Source organism: Amphiprion ocellaris, chromosome 6 (genome assembly GCF_022539595.1).
Source record: "Amphiprion ocellaris isolate individual 3 ecotype Okinawa chromosome 6, ASM2253959v1, whole genome shotgun sequence".
NCBI classification, from domain to species: Eukaryota; Metazoa; Chordata; class Actinopteri; family Pomacentridae; genus Amphiprion; species Amphiprion ocellaris.
In genome coordinates, this window is record NC_072771.1 from 39,135,667 (window position 1) to 39,154,361 (window position 18,695).

At 38.8% G+C, this 18,695-nt stretch overlaps 1 protein-coding gene across 6 annotated transcripts in view; it reads right to left on the minus strand.

The window, feature by feature from the left end:
* The window catches only part of slc4a4a (solute carrier family 4 member 4a), a 93,695-nt gene extending 78,835 nt beyond the window's left edge, over positions 1 to 14,860 (minus strand). For 5 of the 6 annotated variants that reach the window (XM_055011190.1, XM_055011189.1, XM_055011192.1 and 2 more), the window contains exons 1-3: positions 14,702 to 14,858; positions 14,008 to 14,109; positions 6,292 to 6,365 (exon numbers count right to left, since the gene is read on the minus strand). In XM_055011190.1, the coding sequence (XP_054867165.1) occupies positions 6,292 to 6,365; positions 14,008 to 14,024 (91 nt within the window). In that variant the 5' untranslated portion in view covers positions 14,025 to 14,109; positions 14,702 to 14,858. Of the gene's footprint in view, positions 1 to 6,291; positions 6,366 to 14,007; positions 14,110 to 14,701 lie in introns of all 6 variants that reach the window. The other variant, XM_055011187.1, reaches the window with a different exon arrangement.
* Between the last annotated feature and the right edge of the window lie 3,835 nt (positions 14,861 to 18,695).

Sequence of the window (18,695 nt, forward strand, 5' to 3'; positions counted from 1 at the left end):
TTCCTCCAAATGGGACTTTAAATGCCATGACACACATGCAAGAAAACAAAGAATTAATGCTGGATTTACAGGCTAATAATAATAAATAATAATAGATACTACATTCTCTGCTACTGTGACTGCAGGCAAACAAAGATTTCTGCAGTAATGATTTGATCTTAAATAATTTGAAATCACTTTATTCTATCATTTCTTATTTATAATTTCAACAAAAACAAACCGTTTGCTCAAATCAGATTCTGTAAAATACTAAAATTCTACACTCCTCTGTGGAACCAGGAAGTTAGGCCTGACAGCTACATGACAAAAATTCTGAGACTTTTCTTAGAAAGTGGCCACTACAGGTTGTGTTTACACAGACAGAGGAGACAGGTAAGGAAACAAATAAAAAATAGAAGTAGTAAAATATTTACAAGCCATCATTTTCTTACAAATGTTAGGTTAACTGTAAAGAAAAAGACCCTAAAATATTTACACCGTCATGTCAGAATGCAACTCACAGAGCACTCCGACATTCTTTAGAACTTGCATCCATACAGCAGAATTATCCACCTGCTTTCAGTGACAGGGAAACACGCCCACACCAGTACTTTAAAGTATTACAGCTTTAGTGGAGTTATGCTGAGATTTACACCAAGTAACCAAAGAACGGCTGCTTTCTATTTGGCTGTGCTGCGATTTATGTAGCAGCAGGAGCAAAGAAACACACATAAATCTAACACAGGTGTAAAGTAAAAGCGGCAAATTAGAATCGTAGTGGAATCTACACCTGCCTGGATAAAAGCAGTGCTGCCTCAGTCGGGTTTTGAACACTAAGCTAACAGGTGCAATAAAACTAGCAGGAGAGTGATGAAGATGCCAGACAAGCTTAGTCTGCTCACATCCAAACAGAGCAGCTCAATCAGCCAAGTGAAAACACCTGTAGATGTACGACTGATGTGCAGTGAGGGACTTTAAACGCCACGACAAACATGCAAGAAAGCAAAGAATTAATGCTGGATGTACAGACTATTAGAATAAATTCTCTGCTGCTGTGATTGAAGGAAAACTTCAAAGAATTCTGCAGTCATGATTTGATCTTAAATTATTTGTAGTAAGAAATTCCACCAAACACACTACCATTCAAAAGTTTGGGATCACTCAGAAATGTCCTTATGTTTGGAAGAAAAGCAGTTTTTTCCAATGAAGACCACATTAATTGAATGGTAAATCCAGTGTAGACATTGTTAATGTGGTAAATGACTATTGTAGCTGGAAATGGCTGATTTTTAATGGAATATCCATTGGAAAGACAGTTAGGCTTTAAAGTAATGCAACCTAAAGCGTAAAATGAAATATACATGGCATATACACTACAGTTCAAAAGTTTGGGGTCACCCAGGCAATTCCATGTTTTCCAGTAAAACTCCCACTTTTATCCATGTGCTAACAGAACTGCACAAGGGTTTTCTAATCATCAATGAGCCTTTCAACACCATTAGCTAACACAATGTAGCATTAGAACACAGGAGTGATGGTTGCTGGAAATGTTCCGCTGTACCTCTATGGAGATATTCCATTAAAAATCAGCTGTTTCCAGCTACAATAGTCATTTACCACATTAACTATGTCTACACTGGATTTATCATTCAATTAATGGTATCTGCATTGAAAAAATGCTTTTCTTTCAAGATAAGGACATTTCTAAGTGACCCCAGATGTTTGAACAGGAGAGTATAAATGTCCAGAATTAATACAACAACATAAATGATGGTTTGCTCATAAATATTAAAGTGAGTTATGGAATAATTTAGATTTACAACACAAGTGGGGATGACAGGAAGACCTGAAAGCAGATGGCAGGACAATAACAATAAAAGAGAACATTGAAGAGACATTGACGGACAGAGCTAATAAAGAGCACAGTGCCATTAGAGCTGACAGATGAGCAGTAAAGACGGGCGTAAAAACGTTTACACAGGCTAAACGACAACAAGAAAGTAGTCAAGACAATGAGAGGAGAGTGATGGAGGAGGAGGAGGAATAAAAAAAAATAGTCAAGTCAAGGAGCTGGAAAGGAAGGTTTGCACTCTGCCAGGGCAGCTTTGTGAAGCAACTTCCTCTTCTTTTTTTGGGGTGGAAGAAGAACTTCTTTTGGATCTGCCTGTAAGCGCACACTGAATGAAATGAAATCCTTGTGTTTGCTGGGAGGTTTGTTTAGCTCACTAGATTTCTGAGGAGAGGCAACGCCACCGCCAGTTTCCCCAGTAACCGCGCCACTGGGACCTGCCCAGACCAGTGAGGAGGATGGCAACACGCCATGCAGCACTGACAGCATACTAAACAGCCTTAAAAAGATAGCGCTGAATTAGGAGACAGATGTTGATTGCTGCGTCTCTGTCAGGAGAAATATTACTGTTTTAAGTCACTCATGACTCAGCAGTGAGAAAGCAACTCCATTGGTTTAACATGAGGTCAAGCCAGATGTGAGAGTTTAGGTACATGGCAGCTTCCCTAATGCAGACAGATGACAAATTAAAGGAAAAGTGAAGATTCTCTAAGACTCTTAACTCTACTGGATGGATGAACAGCCGTCATCCAAAAGATAGTCCCTCATTTGGTCTTTTGATGAAGGCGGCGTACAGCGTTGTCTATCATAACTGTCAAAAATCTCCCATACTTGTTCAACCAAGTACTCCAGTAGTTCTTTATCATCACAGAGCACTGTCTGAGACATGGATTGTAAAGTACGTATTGCAAACTTTGTACTGTAAATACTGCATGTTTCTGGGCTTTTATAGGTCTGTGGTGTCTGAAAGTGAAATTTCGCATTAGTCCCATAAAACATATAAAATCTACTATTTATATACGAATGGGTGACAAAATAAAGGAAAAACCTACATAAAGTGTCTCAGTGAGATGTTCTTGGCATTGATTTTACATGTTTTTGGTGGATTCAACTACAGAAATGCACCATCATTCTTCCAAAAGCTCTCTTTCAGTGTTTTGATGGTGGTGGTGAAGATCACTGTTTAACATGTTGGTTCAGAGGCATCTAGTTGGGTTGAGATCTGGTGACTTTAGAGGACAAATATATATGATTTGCATAGTTTTAATTAAAGTTTTTAGTGACCTTTTGTGCCTTATAGATGGAGAGGCCTTGTTATCCTGGAAGAGATTGGAATTGTTTCATGATAGGATGAAGGTGCTCCCTGACAACAGCTCTGGATTGATTTTCAGTGACCCTTATTTTTAAGGCCAGTGTTATGCTTTCTATATCTGTGAGTATATATTCTCCATAGGGACCCCTCTGTGGACATCCACGTACAGAACAAAATTTGTGACTACACTACAAGGGCAGTAGTGTACATGCTTGGCTTTGGTGTGCATGCACAGAAAACATAGATTAAAAGTATACACATGTTTAGAATAGAGTCATGCAAGCAGACTCCAGAGAAGTACCATAATACTAAGGACTACAAAAGTAGTGTAATGACAACTATGCATCCATAATGCCCACAACTGTCCGTGTGTGTGCCCGCAACAGAATATAATCAAGGCTTAAATGGACAAGTGGGCTGAAGCCATGCCAGCGAAACGCTCCCCAAAGCAGCATATCAGAGCCACCAGATCCCCTCACTGCAGGGGGCAAAGGTTCAGGTTTTTCCTTTAATTTGTCGTCAAAAGTCAAAGAGACTTGAGCTGCGTGACTAAACTGTCAATCTTGGGCATTTGCACTGGGCTCCTCTTACGGAACTATCCTGTACAACGTGAGAAATGTCGAACCACCTCATCTGTTTTTGTTTCTCTGAACAGTCGGCTCTGGGAGAACAGCAGGGAGGAGACGGAGCTCAGCGAGCTCAACTCCAAAAAGGGACAGAGCAGACGAGGACACATGCAGCCACAGCTGAGACGCTGGTTACCAATAGGAAGTTAGAGAGACTGAAGCAGAGTCCGAGCTGAGGCAACACCTGACCAAATGCTGACTTCTAATATGAGGAGGACTTCTGTCCAAGCTCCTCTCTTGACTCTGATGTTACTCATGGCTACAATCATGTATCCTAAAGTATTATTCTGGTGGTTTTACACAGCTTAGTTCAAATCAACTGCACCACTCATCATAGTTAAAAAACCATGACACTGTTTCAACAGCTATTCTGAACAGCCTTTGTTTTATTTTCATGACTAAGCAAAACTTAATTAGCAGATTTTTGAAGGTTGTAATCCATCATCAGCTCCTTACTGCTGTGTGGTGATGTACTTTGGTGTGAAAACTGTGCTGCAGTGATAAAATAACATAAAAAAGTAATGACTTGATGATTGATTACATAACTCATGTCCCAGGAGTTAAGCAGGTTCATGTGCAGCAATGAATGGAAACCAGTGGCAGAGTATAATGGTGCAGAAACGACAAATAAAATTATATGAAACTCTAAAAATAATGTAAAATTCATCAACTAGGACTGAATGATTAATCAAAATATTATTGAAATTGCAATAAAGTACAATATTCAAATCCAAAGAGCTGCAGTTTTTTTGATAAAGGTAAAAAATATTACAACATGCTATTTTAAACAAACCACTGTGATTAAGTGGACTACAAGTCATATTATTCATTCAACGAACATGTTTGGTTAAACTGCAGTAAATTATCACATCATTTTTCTTCAGTGAAAAAGAAAAATACAAAAATTAACATTCAGACTAGAATCATGATTGAAATCGCAGTCGCAATATCTACCAAAGTAAAGTACTGCCTGGCATTAACAACCGTTAAGATAGTATATTTCATTTTCTTAGTCAGGAGAGAAAGAATCTGGGTTTTTGTTCTTGCTTTGGCTTCGGTTTTATCTTTTATGGACAAGAACAAAAGTTAGGACTAGCAGCAAAGGTTTTTGCTGGAACCAGTTTGAGTACTTCCACCAAATTACCAAAACAAAACACGAGGTTCTTGGACGTAAAATCAAGTTCCCTGCCAGACCCTTTAATCTGCTGGACTACAACCAACTAATGTCGTTAGTTCATAGCACAGAAACAGCCCTGGTGAAAGTTACTAATGACCTTCTCATAGCCTCAGATAATGGACTGGTCTCTATACTTATTTTGTTGGACCTTAGTGCAGCATTCGATACAATCGACCACAAACTTTTATTACAGCGACTAGAACATTCTATTGGCATTAAAGGGACAGCACTGGACTGGTTTAAATCCTACTTATCAGACAGGTTCCAGTTTGTGCATGTCAACAATGACTCTTCTGAGCATACTAGGGTTAATCATGGAGTTCCTCAGGGCTCTGTCTTAGGACCAATACTGTTCACATTATACATGCTTCCCTTAGGCAATATTATTAGGAAGTACTGTATTAATTTCCATTGTTATGCTGACGACACTCAGTTGTATTTATCGATGAAGCCAAATGAAACTAATCAGCATATGCCTGACACCCTTTTAACAGGGTTTTTTTCCCTGTTTAAAGGGTGTTTTCCTGCCACTGTCTCCTTAGGGCTGCTCTGGGGGTTCAGGCATATGGGTTCTGTAAAGCGTCTTGAGACAATTTGACTGTAATTGGCGCTATATAAACAAAATTGAAAATTGAATTGAATTGTCAGCACCATGTAAACTTAACTTCATTCCTGAGAAACCATAAGCATGACGAGCTGACGTAAAAGCAAAAGTGTAAATGGCTGCTGAATCAATAAGCTGACTGTATGGTAGCCCGATCAGAGATGAGAGAAATGCAGCACATTGGAAAAACTTAGCAGGAAAGCTACTGTAGATTGTAATTCACTGAAACAGAGAACCATTTGTAGTAGCTGGGCTCTCCACAATGAAAAAAACACAACTTAACTGCAGAGAGAATACATCTACATTAGTTTTACTCTCAACATATTAAGACATGTTAGCATACTGCAAGCTTTTCTTCACTCTCTTTGTTGTCCTGGAGGTCTTTGTGGGGATTAGTGAGGTAAACACAGCATCACATGCTCTCTGTTCTACATCTTTCTCATGCCAGCTCACCAAATAGGTGAGCACTGGGGTGTACGTGCAGGATGTACGCGACTTTGGCAAGTCTCTAAAAGGCTGATCGATGCCTTTCCTGTTTTTCTCAATGAGTGCTCTTGCTTTGAAATAAAACAATTCAGAATAACTAGTGAAAAGCAACATTATTTGAGCTTTTAGGTAGCACAGTTTTTAGACAAATGGCTCCAAATGCAGCTTTAAATATTTTGGTTTATATCGTCTTACAATCTGCATCCCATTGAAGGTATAATTAGAGGAATTAAAGTGTAGTGTAACAGGTAAACTTACCCTCCACCTCCTCCTCATCACAGATGTGCTTCAGTAAGGACGCCCCCCGGTCCAGCACCGCCTCATCCTCCATCCTGTAGTAGTAAAAGAGGAAGAAAGACTGCTCACACTTCTCCTCCAGCGACAGCGTGGAGCCATAGCGCTTGGGCTCGTTCACCTGCAGTAGGTTCAGACTGGGGCTCAGTCTGGTGCTGCTGGTGGCGCTCATCTCCACCCATTAAAAACTCATGGACTGACTACCTGGGACTGCCTACCAGACAGCACCGTGAGATCTGACTTTCAGTCAATAAACTACCCTCGCTGTGACAACGCGTGTCGTCCTTGAGGAGGGCAAAGTGCGCAGCCAATTGGTATGGATGGTGTAATGGCTTTAATCTGGCAGAGGGGGGTGAGGGAGAGGACAGGAAGTCTGCTAATTGAGTGTGATGGCCAGAGTGACTGGCGGTAGTCAGGCGCAAAACATGTCCGACTGACTGAGGCTTGAACCTGACAAAGACTAGATCTGGTTCCGTCTCAACTTCGCTCTATTGGACACTGAATCAAGGTGTTGTGTTTTACTATTGGCCAAAAAAAACCCACACCAGAACGAGTGTCAGTTAATGTTGCGTCTAATCAGTCACACGCCCACACACACACACACACACACACACACACACACACACACACACACACACACACACACACACACACACTACAAAGCCTCTCCATCTGGTTGGTAAAGCCTGCCAGCCCCCCTCTCCACCGCCCTCCACCTAAGAAACAAGTGGGGCATCACATGTCTGTCTCCTCATCCGCCCTTATAGGATTACGCCGGCTTTACTTAAGTGACAACACACTGAAGCCCGTAACAGGCCAGCGTGTCGAAGACTCTGCAGCTCTCCAAGAAGTCTCCAGGCACATCCAAACAGGCCGTACTGTTATCCAGCAAACATGATTAAAAATGGTTCATTCGGGCTAAAAGCAGTTTGTTTAATTTTGAGGTGACCGAAACACAATAATAGTTCAGTATTCTCAGTCAGCTGAGCAGAACGAAATAAAATCCCTGCTGTCTCCTACATAAACTTCAGATTGTATCATTTAAATCTAACTCATATTATTTTTATTTCAAAATCTTTGACATCCCGCTCATTCGCTGACACACATTAAGAAACACGGTATCAGAAGAACTACTTAACGGGTTTTACTCTAATGGGATCACAGACAACATGGTTTGTTTAAAAAACACTCGGAATAATATTCTTATTGTTTTGCTCCAGTGGAAACCTTCAGAACTGTTTTTAAATGACTGATCTTTTACTTAAACTACAGAAAATTAATTAGCGACTGATCTAATTTTAATATTATACGTTTCAGTTATACTTCAAGGAAAAATAAATAAAAACATTCTCTGATTTCAGCTTCTCAGATGAGAGAATTTGTTGCTTTTTTGCCAAATATAAACATAGAATATTATAGTGTGCTTTTTCACCGTGTTCTGTCATTATACAAACAAAATGATCACTAAAATAAGTGGCAGAGCAGTTGTTAATGAATACAGCATCTCTTTTATTTGGAAAATTATTTCTAAAATGATCAATTAGCTGTTTGGTCTATAAAATGTCAAAACTGGTGAAAAATGTCGATCAATGTTTCCCAAAATCAAGGATGATAAATGTCTTCCACAACCCAAAGATATTCACTTTACTACCACAGAGGAAAGAAACCAGAAACGTATTCACATTTAATAAGTTGGAATCAGAAAATTTCATTTTTTTTTCTGAAAAAAAAACTCAAAATGATTAGGTAATTTTCAAAATAGCTGCCAATTAATTTAAAAGGCAACAACTATTTTTTAAATTATAGCTGCATTAAAACCTAGTAGTGTTGACTGACACACATGTTAACAATTTTCTTAATGTTCTGTCTTCAGAATCCTGTTTGCTGAGGAGATGTTCTTTTGTTCTACTAATTTCATTAATACTCCTGCAGCAGTTTAATCCATTCAGAGTCACAGTGGGCTGAACAGCACGAGCCGAGCGGGTCATCAGGGGCTCAGAGGTTAGAGGTCAGTCATCTTCTACCAGCTGTTCTGGATTTCAGTGTGAAGCGACTCAGTGACAGGATGCTGTCCCTGTTCAGAGTCAAACTAAAGAATAATCATGTCATATAGACACATTTTATCACTTTATCCGTCTCTTGTTTTACCACTGCAGATTATCCGTTTTGTTCTTTTTACCAGGGTTTCTATGTATCAGAGTTGTTTTAACCCTTTCTGATGTTTTTTGCCAGCTAACCTGCATGTGTAAAACCACTCTCTAGTCATTACTTTATTAGTACAAGCTGCTGAACATACACATTATTCTAAAAATATGGCTGCTCATGTTGTGCATCTTTTCCAAATACAGTTTTCCCCCTCACCTAAACTTATAAACCTACTTCTGTCCAAGTTTTTCATGAAGGTAAAAAGCCAAAATGTCACATTAAAGATTATAGGAGAAAGTTTTGTATCCAACTGAAAGACATTTTTTTTCAGAAGTGGGGTTAATTTAATTATATCACCCAAATTACTGAAAAGCATCTAAACAAGAAACCAACTTGTCAAGCTTTAGCTCTGATGTGTGACTCTGTCTGCTCTGGTTCTTGTAAAGAGTTTTAAAATAACACCGTGATTTAGCCGCAGCTAAAAGCTGAGGTCTTTTATCTCTGGATTTCAGCAGCTTTCCCTTTAATACCGCTGTTCCTACTTCCTTCGTTGCCACCTATGGAACAACTGTGGACATAACAGGCCGAACTCCACTCAGACTGAGCTCACAGCCACACACGTCTGCTTTAAATCTAAAATAAGAGGAGAAGAGAGCAATTAAATGATGATATGTGCTTTCCAGGAGTTATTCTATGATTTTAAAACACTGACTTAACTTAATCTGTCAAGTTTTGTCTGTTTCTACTTGAGAAAGTGATTTCCAACATTTCCCAGAAGGCTTTTCACCCCACCTCAACATACATACAACACGTCTTTTCAAACTTTTTTTGAGCTGCAGATTACCAAGTTTCCCTGATTGTAATGTTTAATTTGCCCTTAATTCTTCTTTTTTTCTTATATGATGTTAAACACAGTCATACAACAATCACAGTCAAACCACAGAGCAAATGTCTGGAGACTTATTTCACTAGCAGAAAGAAAAATAATAATATAAACTAGTTGGCAGAGTTTCTGGTTTTGGCTTTTGTGGTTTTGACATGCGACCAAAACAAATAAGCCTTCCTCTGTTAAGATTATGTTGTAATCAAGAAACGGGGACATCATTCAGCAATTTAACAAACTCTTTAGTTGATTTAAATTGCACAGTGAAAGATAAGCTACCATAAATGATGATTGAGTGCTCTGCTTCATTTTTAGTAATCCCTCTGTGCTATAAGACAGCAGGTTAAGCAATGCAGTGAATAATCTTGTCTTTAAATATTTTTGGATAATCAGCTCTCTCTGGAAAGGACTGGGTCATATTACCAACTGAAATTAAATTATTTACACATATAAAATCTTTAATAACAAAGGCTAGGGGGTGACTAAAGACAAACCAGAGCTGTGGCCATCCATCCATCCATCCATCCATTATCTATACACCGCTTAATCCTCACTAGGGTCGCGGGGGGGCTGGAGTCTATCCCAGCTGACTCAGGTGAAGGCAGGGGACACCCTAGACAGGTCACCAGTCTGTCACAGGGCTACATACATAGACAAACAATCACTCTCACATTCACACCTACGGGCAATTTAGAATAATCAATTAACCTCAGCATATTTTTGGACTGTGGGAGGAAGCCGGAGTACCCGGAGAAAACCCACGCATGCACAGGGAGAACATGCAAACTCCATGCAGAAAGATCCCGGGAAAGCCGGGACGCGAACCAGGGATCTTCTAGCTGCAAGGCGAAAGTGCTAACCACTACGCCACTGTGCAGCCCCAGCTGTGGCCATTTTAAGCTAATTGTAGTTATTTTTTCCATGGTTGCACATCACAATTAATGTTTTTATGATTATTTTTATGATGCTTCAATGTCTGTATTATAATGTGTGTTTATGAGAATGAAGGCTGTACATTTTAAATGTACTCCCAGCTAGGGACGAGAGTAGTTATAAACTCTTCAACTATGTATATTTGAAACTATGTCAAACCGCACCGTCCCTATCACATTAAATTGAATTAAACCTGTAGATTTTTCATGGCTGCTGATATCAGCTTGTATTGACTGAGCAAACCCCTGCTGAAGGTAACATTTTCTGTAGCTATTTTCAAGCATTGGTTAAAATATAAAACACCACTTAACCACATTTACAGGAATTATTTCAGCTTTAGAAACAGAGATATCAGTCAAGACAAGTGATGAAGTGGAACTGAGGAAAAGTCTGGTGTCAGTTACAAGAAATCAACTTACGTCTTTTTAAATAAAGCATTTAGTGTTTGTCCAGCTGGGCTCCCTGCTGTTTGAAGCATTGGTTCAAAAATACAAAAGTATTCCTTTAAATTTTTGATTCAAAGTCATCTCACAAACCTTTTAAAACACTCTGCACAGAATGAATACATGTTTACCTATAATCAGGAAAAACTGCATTGTTTTAAGTTAATTCTTTTAACTTTTTAAAGTTAAGTTTAACTTTAGATCACTTTAGATCACTGTGCCTTGAAATGTGTAAATACTGTATATTGACTTTTATTACATTTAGTATTCTAGAGATTTTAAAATTAGAAGTGCAAATGCATGTATTATGCATTGTTTATAGTATTGTACAGCAACCTTTGTAGGCTATATACTAACATTAATGTTAATGTTAACCTGGTTACTAACCTGCCTGTTTTGTCTTCTTGCTCTTTTGTTGTTGAATGCAAGCTGCTGAATATTTGAATTTCCCTCAGGATTAAGAAAGTATCTATCTGTATTTGTCTATCCATCCGTCTATCTGTCTGTCTTACTGTCTGTCTGTCTATCCGTCCGTCCGTCCATCCGTCCATCCATCCATCTTCTTTCCTTCTCCTCTTTAACCTCCATCCTGTCATTGTAAGTTCCTCAGAATGTGCTTGTAACTGTGTCTTGCTGTCACCTCTTAATTGTTTAATGTTGATTAATGTTAATTTTTCATCTATCAAACTGAGTTTTACCTGTACAGGTGTAACATTACAGTGACATAATTGCATTTCATTCAGTTACTAACAACATAAAAGAATGGAAAATTAATCCACATTAACCATTCACATGACCAACACCTGTGCATTTAAGATTAAAGTATTTCAGGTTGGATTTTTCCTTTACTCTACATTTGAAGCTCCGTATGTATTAATAATCAATATCTAAACTAGGGCTGCAACAACGAATGGATAAAATCGATAAAAATCGATTATTAAAAGTGTTGGCAACGAATTTCATTATTGATTCGTTGTGTTGCACGATTCGTGCGTCACTCGCCATGTCACGGGGCCGTTTACTTCACCTGCAGAGCGAGTTGAACAGAGCGAAGTGGATGCAGAGCAGAGGCGGTATTTTCAAAGAAAAGTAAATTCGACAAATGAAACATGACCGACACGGAGAAAACAGTTTGACCGAAGTCCTCAAAAGTGTGGCAGCATTTCACACTTCACAAAACAAAAAACATGCGTAACATGCAAGCTGTGCAAAAGTGTAATGCTAGTGTTTGTTTGTTAGCTGATTAATGACAGTGATAGGGCACGTGTGTGTGTGTGTGTGTGCGTGTGTGTGTGTGTGTGTGTGTGTGTGTGTGTGTGTGTGTGTGTGCGTGCGTACGTACTTTGTGTTTTGCTCTTTGAACTACTTACTTGCCTTAACCTAATACTGCAAATAAAACCAGATAACTACTGAGTTGTTATAAATTGTGCTATAATACATACTATACTATCTTTCTCATTTCATGAACAGCAAACAATGACAGGCTTCATGATGAGAAAGACATCATGTCCACCACAGCAAGCAGCTGTCTTGACTGAGAGCATCCTCAACATGATGCTCACTGACATGAGGCTTCTGTCGACGGTTGAAGACGAAGGCTTTGCTGCAATGATCTTATTTGCTCTGTCAGTCCAAATCTTCTCTTTCTGAATAAAGTGGCGGAAATTAAAAAGGTGTTGTTTTTTTAATCCGATTCATCGATTAATCTAAAAAAAATAATCGACCGATTAATCGATTATTAAAATAATCGTTAGTTGCAGCACTAATCTAAACTTTCCAACAATCTTATTACAAGCTGTACAAGCAATCAGAAGCTGACAGGCTGTTACTTTGCACTCATCATTGTATATTAGCAGCTATCTGACAGTCACTTCGCAGATAACATATCAGACTCTCTCTGTCCTTGTTGGACCTGCAGTAATCGGCATGTAGCCTACATTCCCTATCTGTTTGGAGAGGAGAGAGCATTCTCTGTAGCCCAACTGTTGGCTCTGAGTCCAAACCACAGAAACATCAGAGAGCCTGAGGGCATCCAGACCATGTTATGTATCTGCTGTAATCATCACATGAGATATGAATCATGTATCTGTATCCTGTACTCCAATCAAGTTTGTAAAAAGGCAAATCCCTCATGCAATGAAGGCGAAATGTCATCAGATATCAGGTTTCTCTGGAGCTCAGAGGGCTTCTCAGCACAATAAAAGGATATCTGCAGCTTTTGTTTAAGTGGCAGCCACACTGGGGTTTTGTTTTGACAGTAATGAATTTTGAGTTCAAGACTTTTTTCATCTTTACTGTTCGAGAAACAACAGCAAAAGTTTCCACTGTTCAGTCTCAGTAAATACTATAATACTACACACTAGGGTACTGAAAGGGTGGATCCAATGTGTTTATGACAAAAGATTTAAATTGACACTATTCTGGCTGAATTTCTAGTAAATGAATTATAACATGCTGCTGTTTCTTCTCCTCTATTCAGCCCTTGCCAGCAGGATAACATTACTGGAGACTGCACAGGACTCAATGAATGAATTCATTCACACTTGCTGATGTTTTTCTTTTCTATCAGTGGGGTGATGACTCTGTGCAACCAGAGAAACATGAAATCATGATGCAGCATGAGCTGCCAGTACACTAAAAAAAAAAATCATGCAAGTTTGGTCGTACAGCACAAGTGATTCAAAGAGCACATTTTCCTCTAAGATGCAGGAACATAAAGTAATTCAATGCTTTTGAATGGTGTCTGTGGGCTGTTTAGCATTAGAGCAACAAAGGTGTTGTGTTTAGGGTCACTGCACGATTATATCAGACTAAGATCTGATTTTCTCTGAGGCTAAAATCCCTGCAAAGCAATGACATGGCTGTTCACGTGTTGACGTTTACACTTTAACGTTCAAACTCAAAGTGACCTTTAAGAAGCTTGATAATGTCATGCTTTGTAGTTTGACTGTACGGACAGAATTTAAACTCACTTTAGATCCAATATAATGATTAATCTTTTAGAATAACTTAACATGCAGAAAAGTTTCAACTCCAGCACTGATTGGAAGCGTGAAATGTCACCATTTTGTCAGTTATGTAATGTCTTGTCACTAGTTACACCCTTGTTATCAAAACACTAGTTCCTAAAGTGCACCTGATGAATAGATATTTCTTCTCTTTTGGCCACCAGCAGCTGTTTGTACATGCAGATGAGCCACATAACTGTCGATGTAAGGTCAGGTAGCTGTGCACAGAGTGAAAAGCTTTCCTGTAAAGCTCAATGAAGTAACTTACTTCTTCGTGCCACTCATGTCTTCAGGTTGCGTGTAATAAATCTCCTTACTGAAAGTGCTGAGCAGAGCGGATCACTGGAGAGACCGGCTGCTGATGTTTGACCTGACAAAGTAACACAAGGACAGGTGATTTCTCTGCTCTCAGTTCACACAAGTGTTTGACAGAAGAGGACTGAAACCTCAGATGGAAATTAAACACTGGGGCAAAAAAATACATTTACAGCAGAATACAGCCAAATGCTGCAAATATCATCTTGACACTGTTAACAGTGGAGTAATTGTAGTAATCCTGTCAGAAATCCTAGAATATTAGCTGACTCTGCGATGCAGTGCAGCTGCTTTGACTCCAGATATGTAGAAGTGGAGGAGTTTGAAAAGGAACCATAAATCAAGTTGACCAAAACGAAAGCTTAACCAAAACCAAAAGCACTCCAGCTGTTTTTTTACGCGCAACTCGATTTAATCGAGTGATAATTTAATTAGTTTCAACAAAACCAAGAAGCCGGAATTACTGAAAATACATTTAAGACGACGCAAAACACCATAAAGCCGTCAGAATGTTAAAGTTACCTATAATCTGCTGCAGGGAAATTAACAAAATTAGTATGTTTGGTCTCTTTACGCGCACACAAGGCCTGAGCAAATGAGTTTGAAGTGCTAACAGCTCCGAGGTACAGCCGGAGTAAATGACTTACCGCTGTATTGTGGATCTTTGGCTCCGTGTGTGTTGTCACCCCTGCGGTGGCATGAAGGTAAAGAAGTCTACTTCCAGCGCTACGTGAAGTTTGTATGTTTCATGGAGCGGCGGCTCAGCATGCTGCCGCCTCTATCTGCTGGACCATCCTTCTGTCAACGCCACTCCTCCGACGGGAGGTCAAACTGCTGCTCCGCTGCACCGACGCTCCTCTCCGCGCTTTATTCTACCAAAGTCATTGTGCAGCCATGCCAGGCAGGGGTCCGAGCCTGCAGGCACAGTTAGTCATTACTAACAGCACATGAGTACACACACAGGAGTAGGAATATTATATCTATATAGATCCAAGTTAAAATCAGTCACAGAACCATATCATGTTAAAAAAAAACAATAAAATGTATGCATATAACTGAATAGAGTGCATTAAAATATGCAGTAAAGAAGAAATGCTGTAGCTTTCAGGAATTCAACAATCATTTCTGCTCTCACCAGCACAATTAAAGCAAAATTTACTAATTTATATTTCTTGATAATGAGACATTGCTGTCTTTAAATTACAATCTACACCCTGCAGATAAAACACCCCTGTTCTAATATGTGCAAAAAGTGCATTTCTGTCACTTATAGTTCTGCAAAATATTCCAGCATTACAGCAGCTTCATGATGGGACACTTGCAGAGACTTAATTCTCCTGTGGATCAAGTATACAGCGCCATCTGTTGGAGGAAACGCTGCAAGATTAGCTGAAATAAGAAAAAATAAGAAAAAAAAGTGTTGTATCCACTCAAAAATATTCAATATTCAAGACCTTTATTTGTCACAAACACAATTATACACAGTATAGCAGTAAAATGCATTGAGCATCTGTCAACAATCAATATACAAGGGGAATTTGTGTCAAAATTCATCACCAGAGTCTCACACCAGGTCATGAATATTTTAAGAATGAATTCCAGCTTTATTTCATAAAAGAGAAATAAATAAAATTTCTGAGACTGAAGTTCTTAGTTTTTTCTTCTGTGATGCCTACGTAGTCTTTTGGTGCCAGCTACTATTACACTTTGTCCTCTTGTTTTTTTTATAGGATTACAAAGTCTAAAATTAAGTCCAAGCTCTCTGACTTACCATGAGTAGGATTTATAGAGTTTTACACAAAGCTTCAGTGGCTGTGCTCATTCTTGTAAGAAGTAAAGAAGGAAAAATGTTTGTCGTTTATCACCTACTCTGGTGGAACCTCTTAGGCCTGGATTTGAGTGGACTTAATCCCAGTAAAATGTTCTATAAATTCAGTTTATCCTTAGTAATTTGCATTCTGTCCCGTCCAGATTTGGCAAGAGGGTTGTAGTGTCTTTCAAGAACCTGTTATTGATTAATTACAGGGTCAAAATGGTTTCAAAAGAGCACTTAGAAAAATGTAGGTCTCGCTAAGCTTCTGTAAAACAGAACATGTCACCAGACGTACAGTAGACAGTAACATGTTCCAACATGTATATACACAGTAAAGGACAGTAAAGATTAGCTAAGAGTGTAAAGCTTTACCAGAATGTGACCAACCAGGGAGAAACCTTCCTGCTTTTTCTCACTCTTTAGTGAAGTGAACTGTGAAGCGAAGTTGAAGGTTTACTATCTTCTAACGTACTGAACACCTCTCTTGTGCGACGGCCTGAATATAATGATTTGGTGTAGGTCGTTAAATGTTCTGCCTCAAACGTTTAACATGATTGTTAAAACATGCCTGTTTTCTCCAAGAGTCATGTCACAGCGTTTTAGGTAGTTTTATGTTCATAATGATACCACAGATACTTCAATTGACTATTAAATGACAAACAAATCTGCAGTAATCTTAGCAGTGCTGTTGCTTATGTAAGCTAGCAAATTTTCAACAGATTAAAAATAACTTTATAGACTTTCCTAGCTTAAATGAACCAAAATAAAATAAACTGAACTGACTTTGTTTTACGGAAAAATAATTCAAACCCCAAAAATCGCGATACTGGACTGAAATAATCGCATTTTTTTCTTAAAACCAAATTTCACAACGGTTTTAACGGTGCACGCATGCGTACTTCAACGATGCTTCACTCAATCTTCATTAAAGCTGCTAGCTGCGTTCGAGAGAGCAGACAAGTAGGAAATATCATTTACATTAGCCTTGGACTTACTAATGCAATAGATTTAGATAATTTTATATTAACTTTTTGTGTGTCTCTGCTTCACTTGGTAATAACCTGCCACAAAAGTGCCATGGCTAAAAAAAAAAACAAACAAAAACACCACTCTCAAGTCTGATTAGCGAAAGTTTCCTGAATCCAGCATAAAAAGGAGGCTCGGCAGCAAGATGTAAGAGAAAATAAAACAAACCATACTTGGCTAACATGTTAAAATTTACTGTTATGATCGTTATTTGTGGGCTGAAGAAGAACTGTAGCCAACAGATAGCTGCCGTCCACACAGTTAACATGTTAGCAGTTAGCTCCGTTGGCTATTCTATCATCCTGTTGAGGTTGTACAGTTAAGTCCAAAATGAAGAGTTTTTATCTGACCAGTAGGGTCATTCTGACTGGAAATTATCAAAACTGCATAAAAATGACAGAAGACATTGTGCTAAAGATGCTAATTTTTATTTTCCGTAACAGTAATCAGAAGGTACCTGTAATTGCTATCCAGCTTTCTAAATGTCTCCACTGGGATTTTGGAGCACTCCTCATTCCTGTCCAAGTCTTTGAGGTTGCAAAGCTTCTTTGTTCAGAAAATTAGAGTGAGGCCTCAGCTCCACTAAATCTTAATATTTCTTTATGTTGACCATTTTTTGACCACTTTGGCTGAGTGTTTCAGATCATTGTCTTGTTAGAAGGTCTAATGCTGACCAAGGAAAAGTCTTTCAGCAGACTGCCTGATGTTTTCTTCCCCACTCTTAATGTAGTCCTCTACTGTCATGGTACACTTTACTTGAGCACCACTGCCTGGACCATTGGTTTAAAACCAAAACCACCACCATACTGGACCATGGGGATGGTTTTCTCTGGATTGAATGTTTTTCTTTTTTATCACCAAATGAAAGCAATGTCCCTGTCTAAAAACAACTCCATTTTCATTTCATCTGACCACAGAACTGATGACCAAAAGCTTCATTCTTTGTCTAGGGGAACTTTTGCAATGGCTAGATGAACTTTGTATGTCTGCCTTGAAGAAGTGGAATTCTCCTTTGTTTCCGTCCATGAAGATCAGCCTTGTTCAGTATCTGATTGAGATGTTGGTACCAGACCTGCTCAGATAAATCAGGACAGTCTTGGTGCTGTTCTTTGAATTCTTTTTGGCCTCGTCATCCTTGACCTCTATCACAGAAGCTACTTTTGGCTTCCGACCAAGCCCCTTGAGGTTTTTCTGAATGTGTAAATTCTTGTACTTTTTGACTTGGAGCACTTTGGTCACTGGCACTTTAAACCAGTTAAATACTTGCTTTTATTACCTTTCCCTGTATTATGAGCAGCCACAATGCACTACTTTGCCTTCAGGATGGACTATAATAGCGGCTCACGACACTCTTTTGTTTTTGCCACAACTTACAATTGACTGGAAGTCCTGATGTACTGCAGTAGCTGTTGAAGTATTGGTTATTGTAGCAATTATCAGAATGCTATAGAAGCTGCATATTGGTAAAACTTGGCAATTTAAAGGGATAAGAATCATTATGCCCTTTTAGTAAAAGCGTAAAAAATAAAAAACAGCATCATATAATTTGTTAAATTTTATCATTAATATTTCTAACACAGTGTTTTACCATGTTTTGTTGCTTGTTTATGTCATTTCCAGACAGAAGAGAACTACAGGTCTGATATAAAGACACTCCAAAACAATATTTGGTATGAATTGTTTCAGCCTCGTCTATTTCCTGCTGCTTGATCGACATTAAATGAGGCTGAACCATCTATAAATGAGGCGTAAAATCAAAACAGTGAGCTAAAAGACACCAAGAAGCTGCATAGAATTGTAGA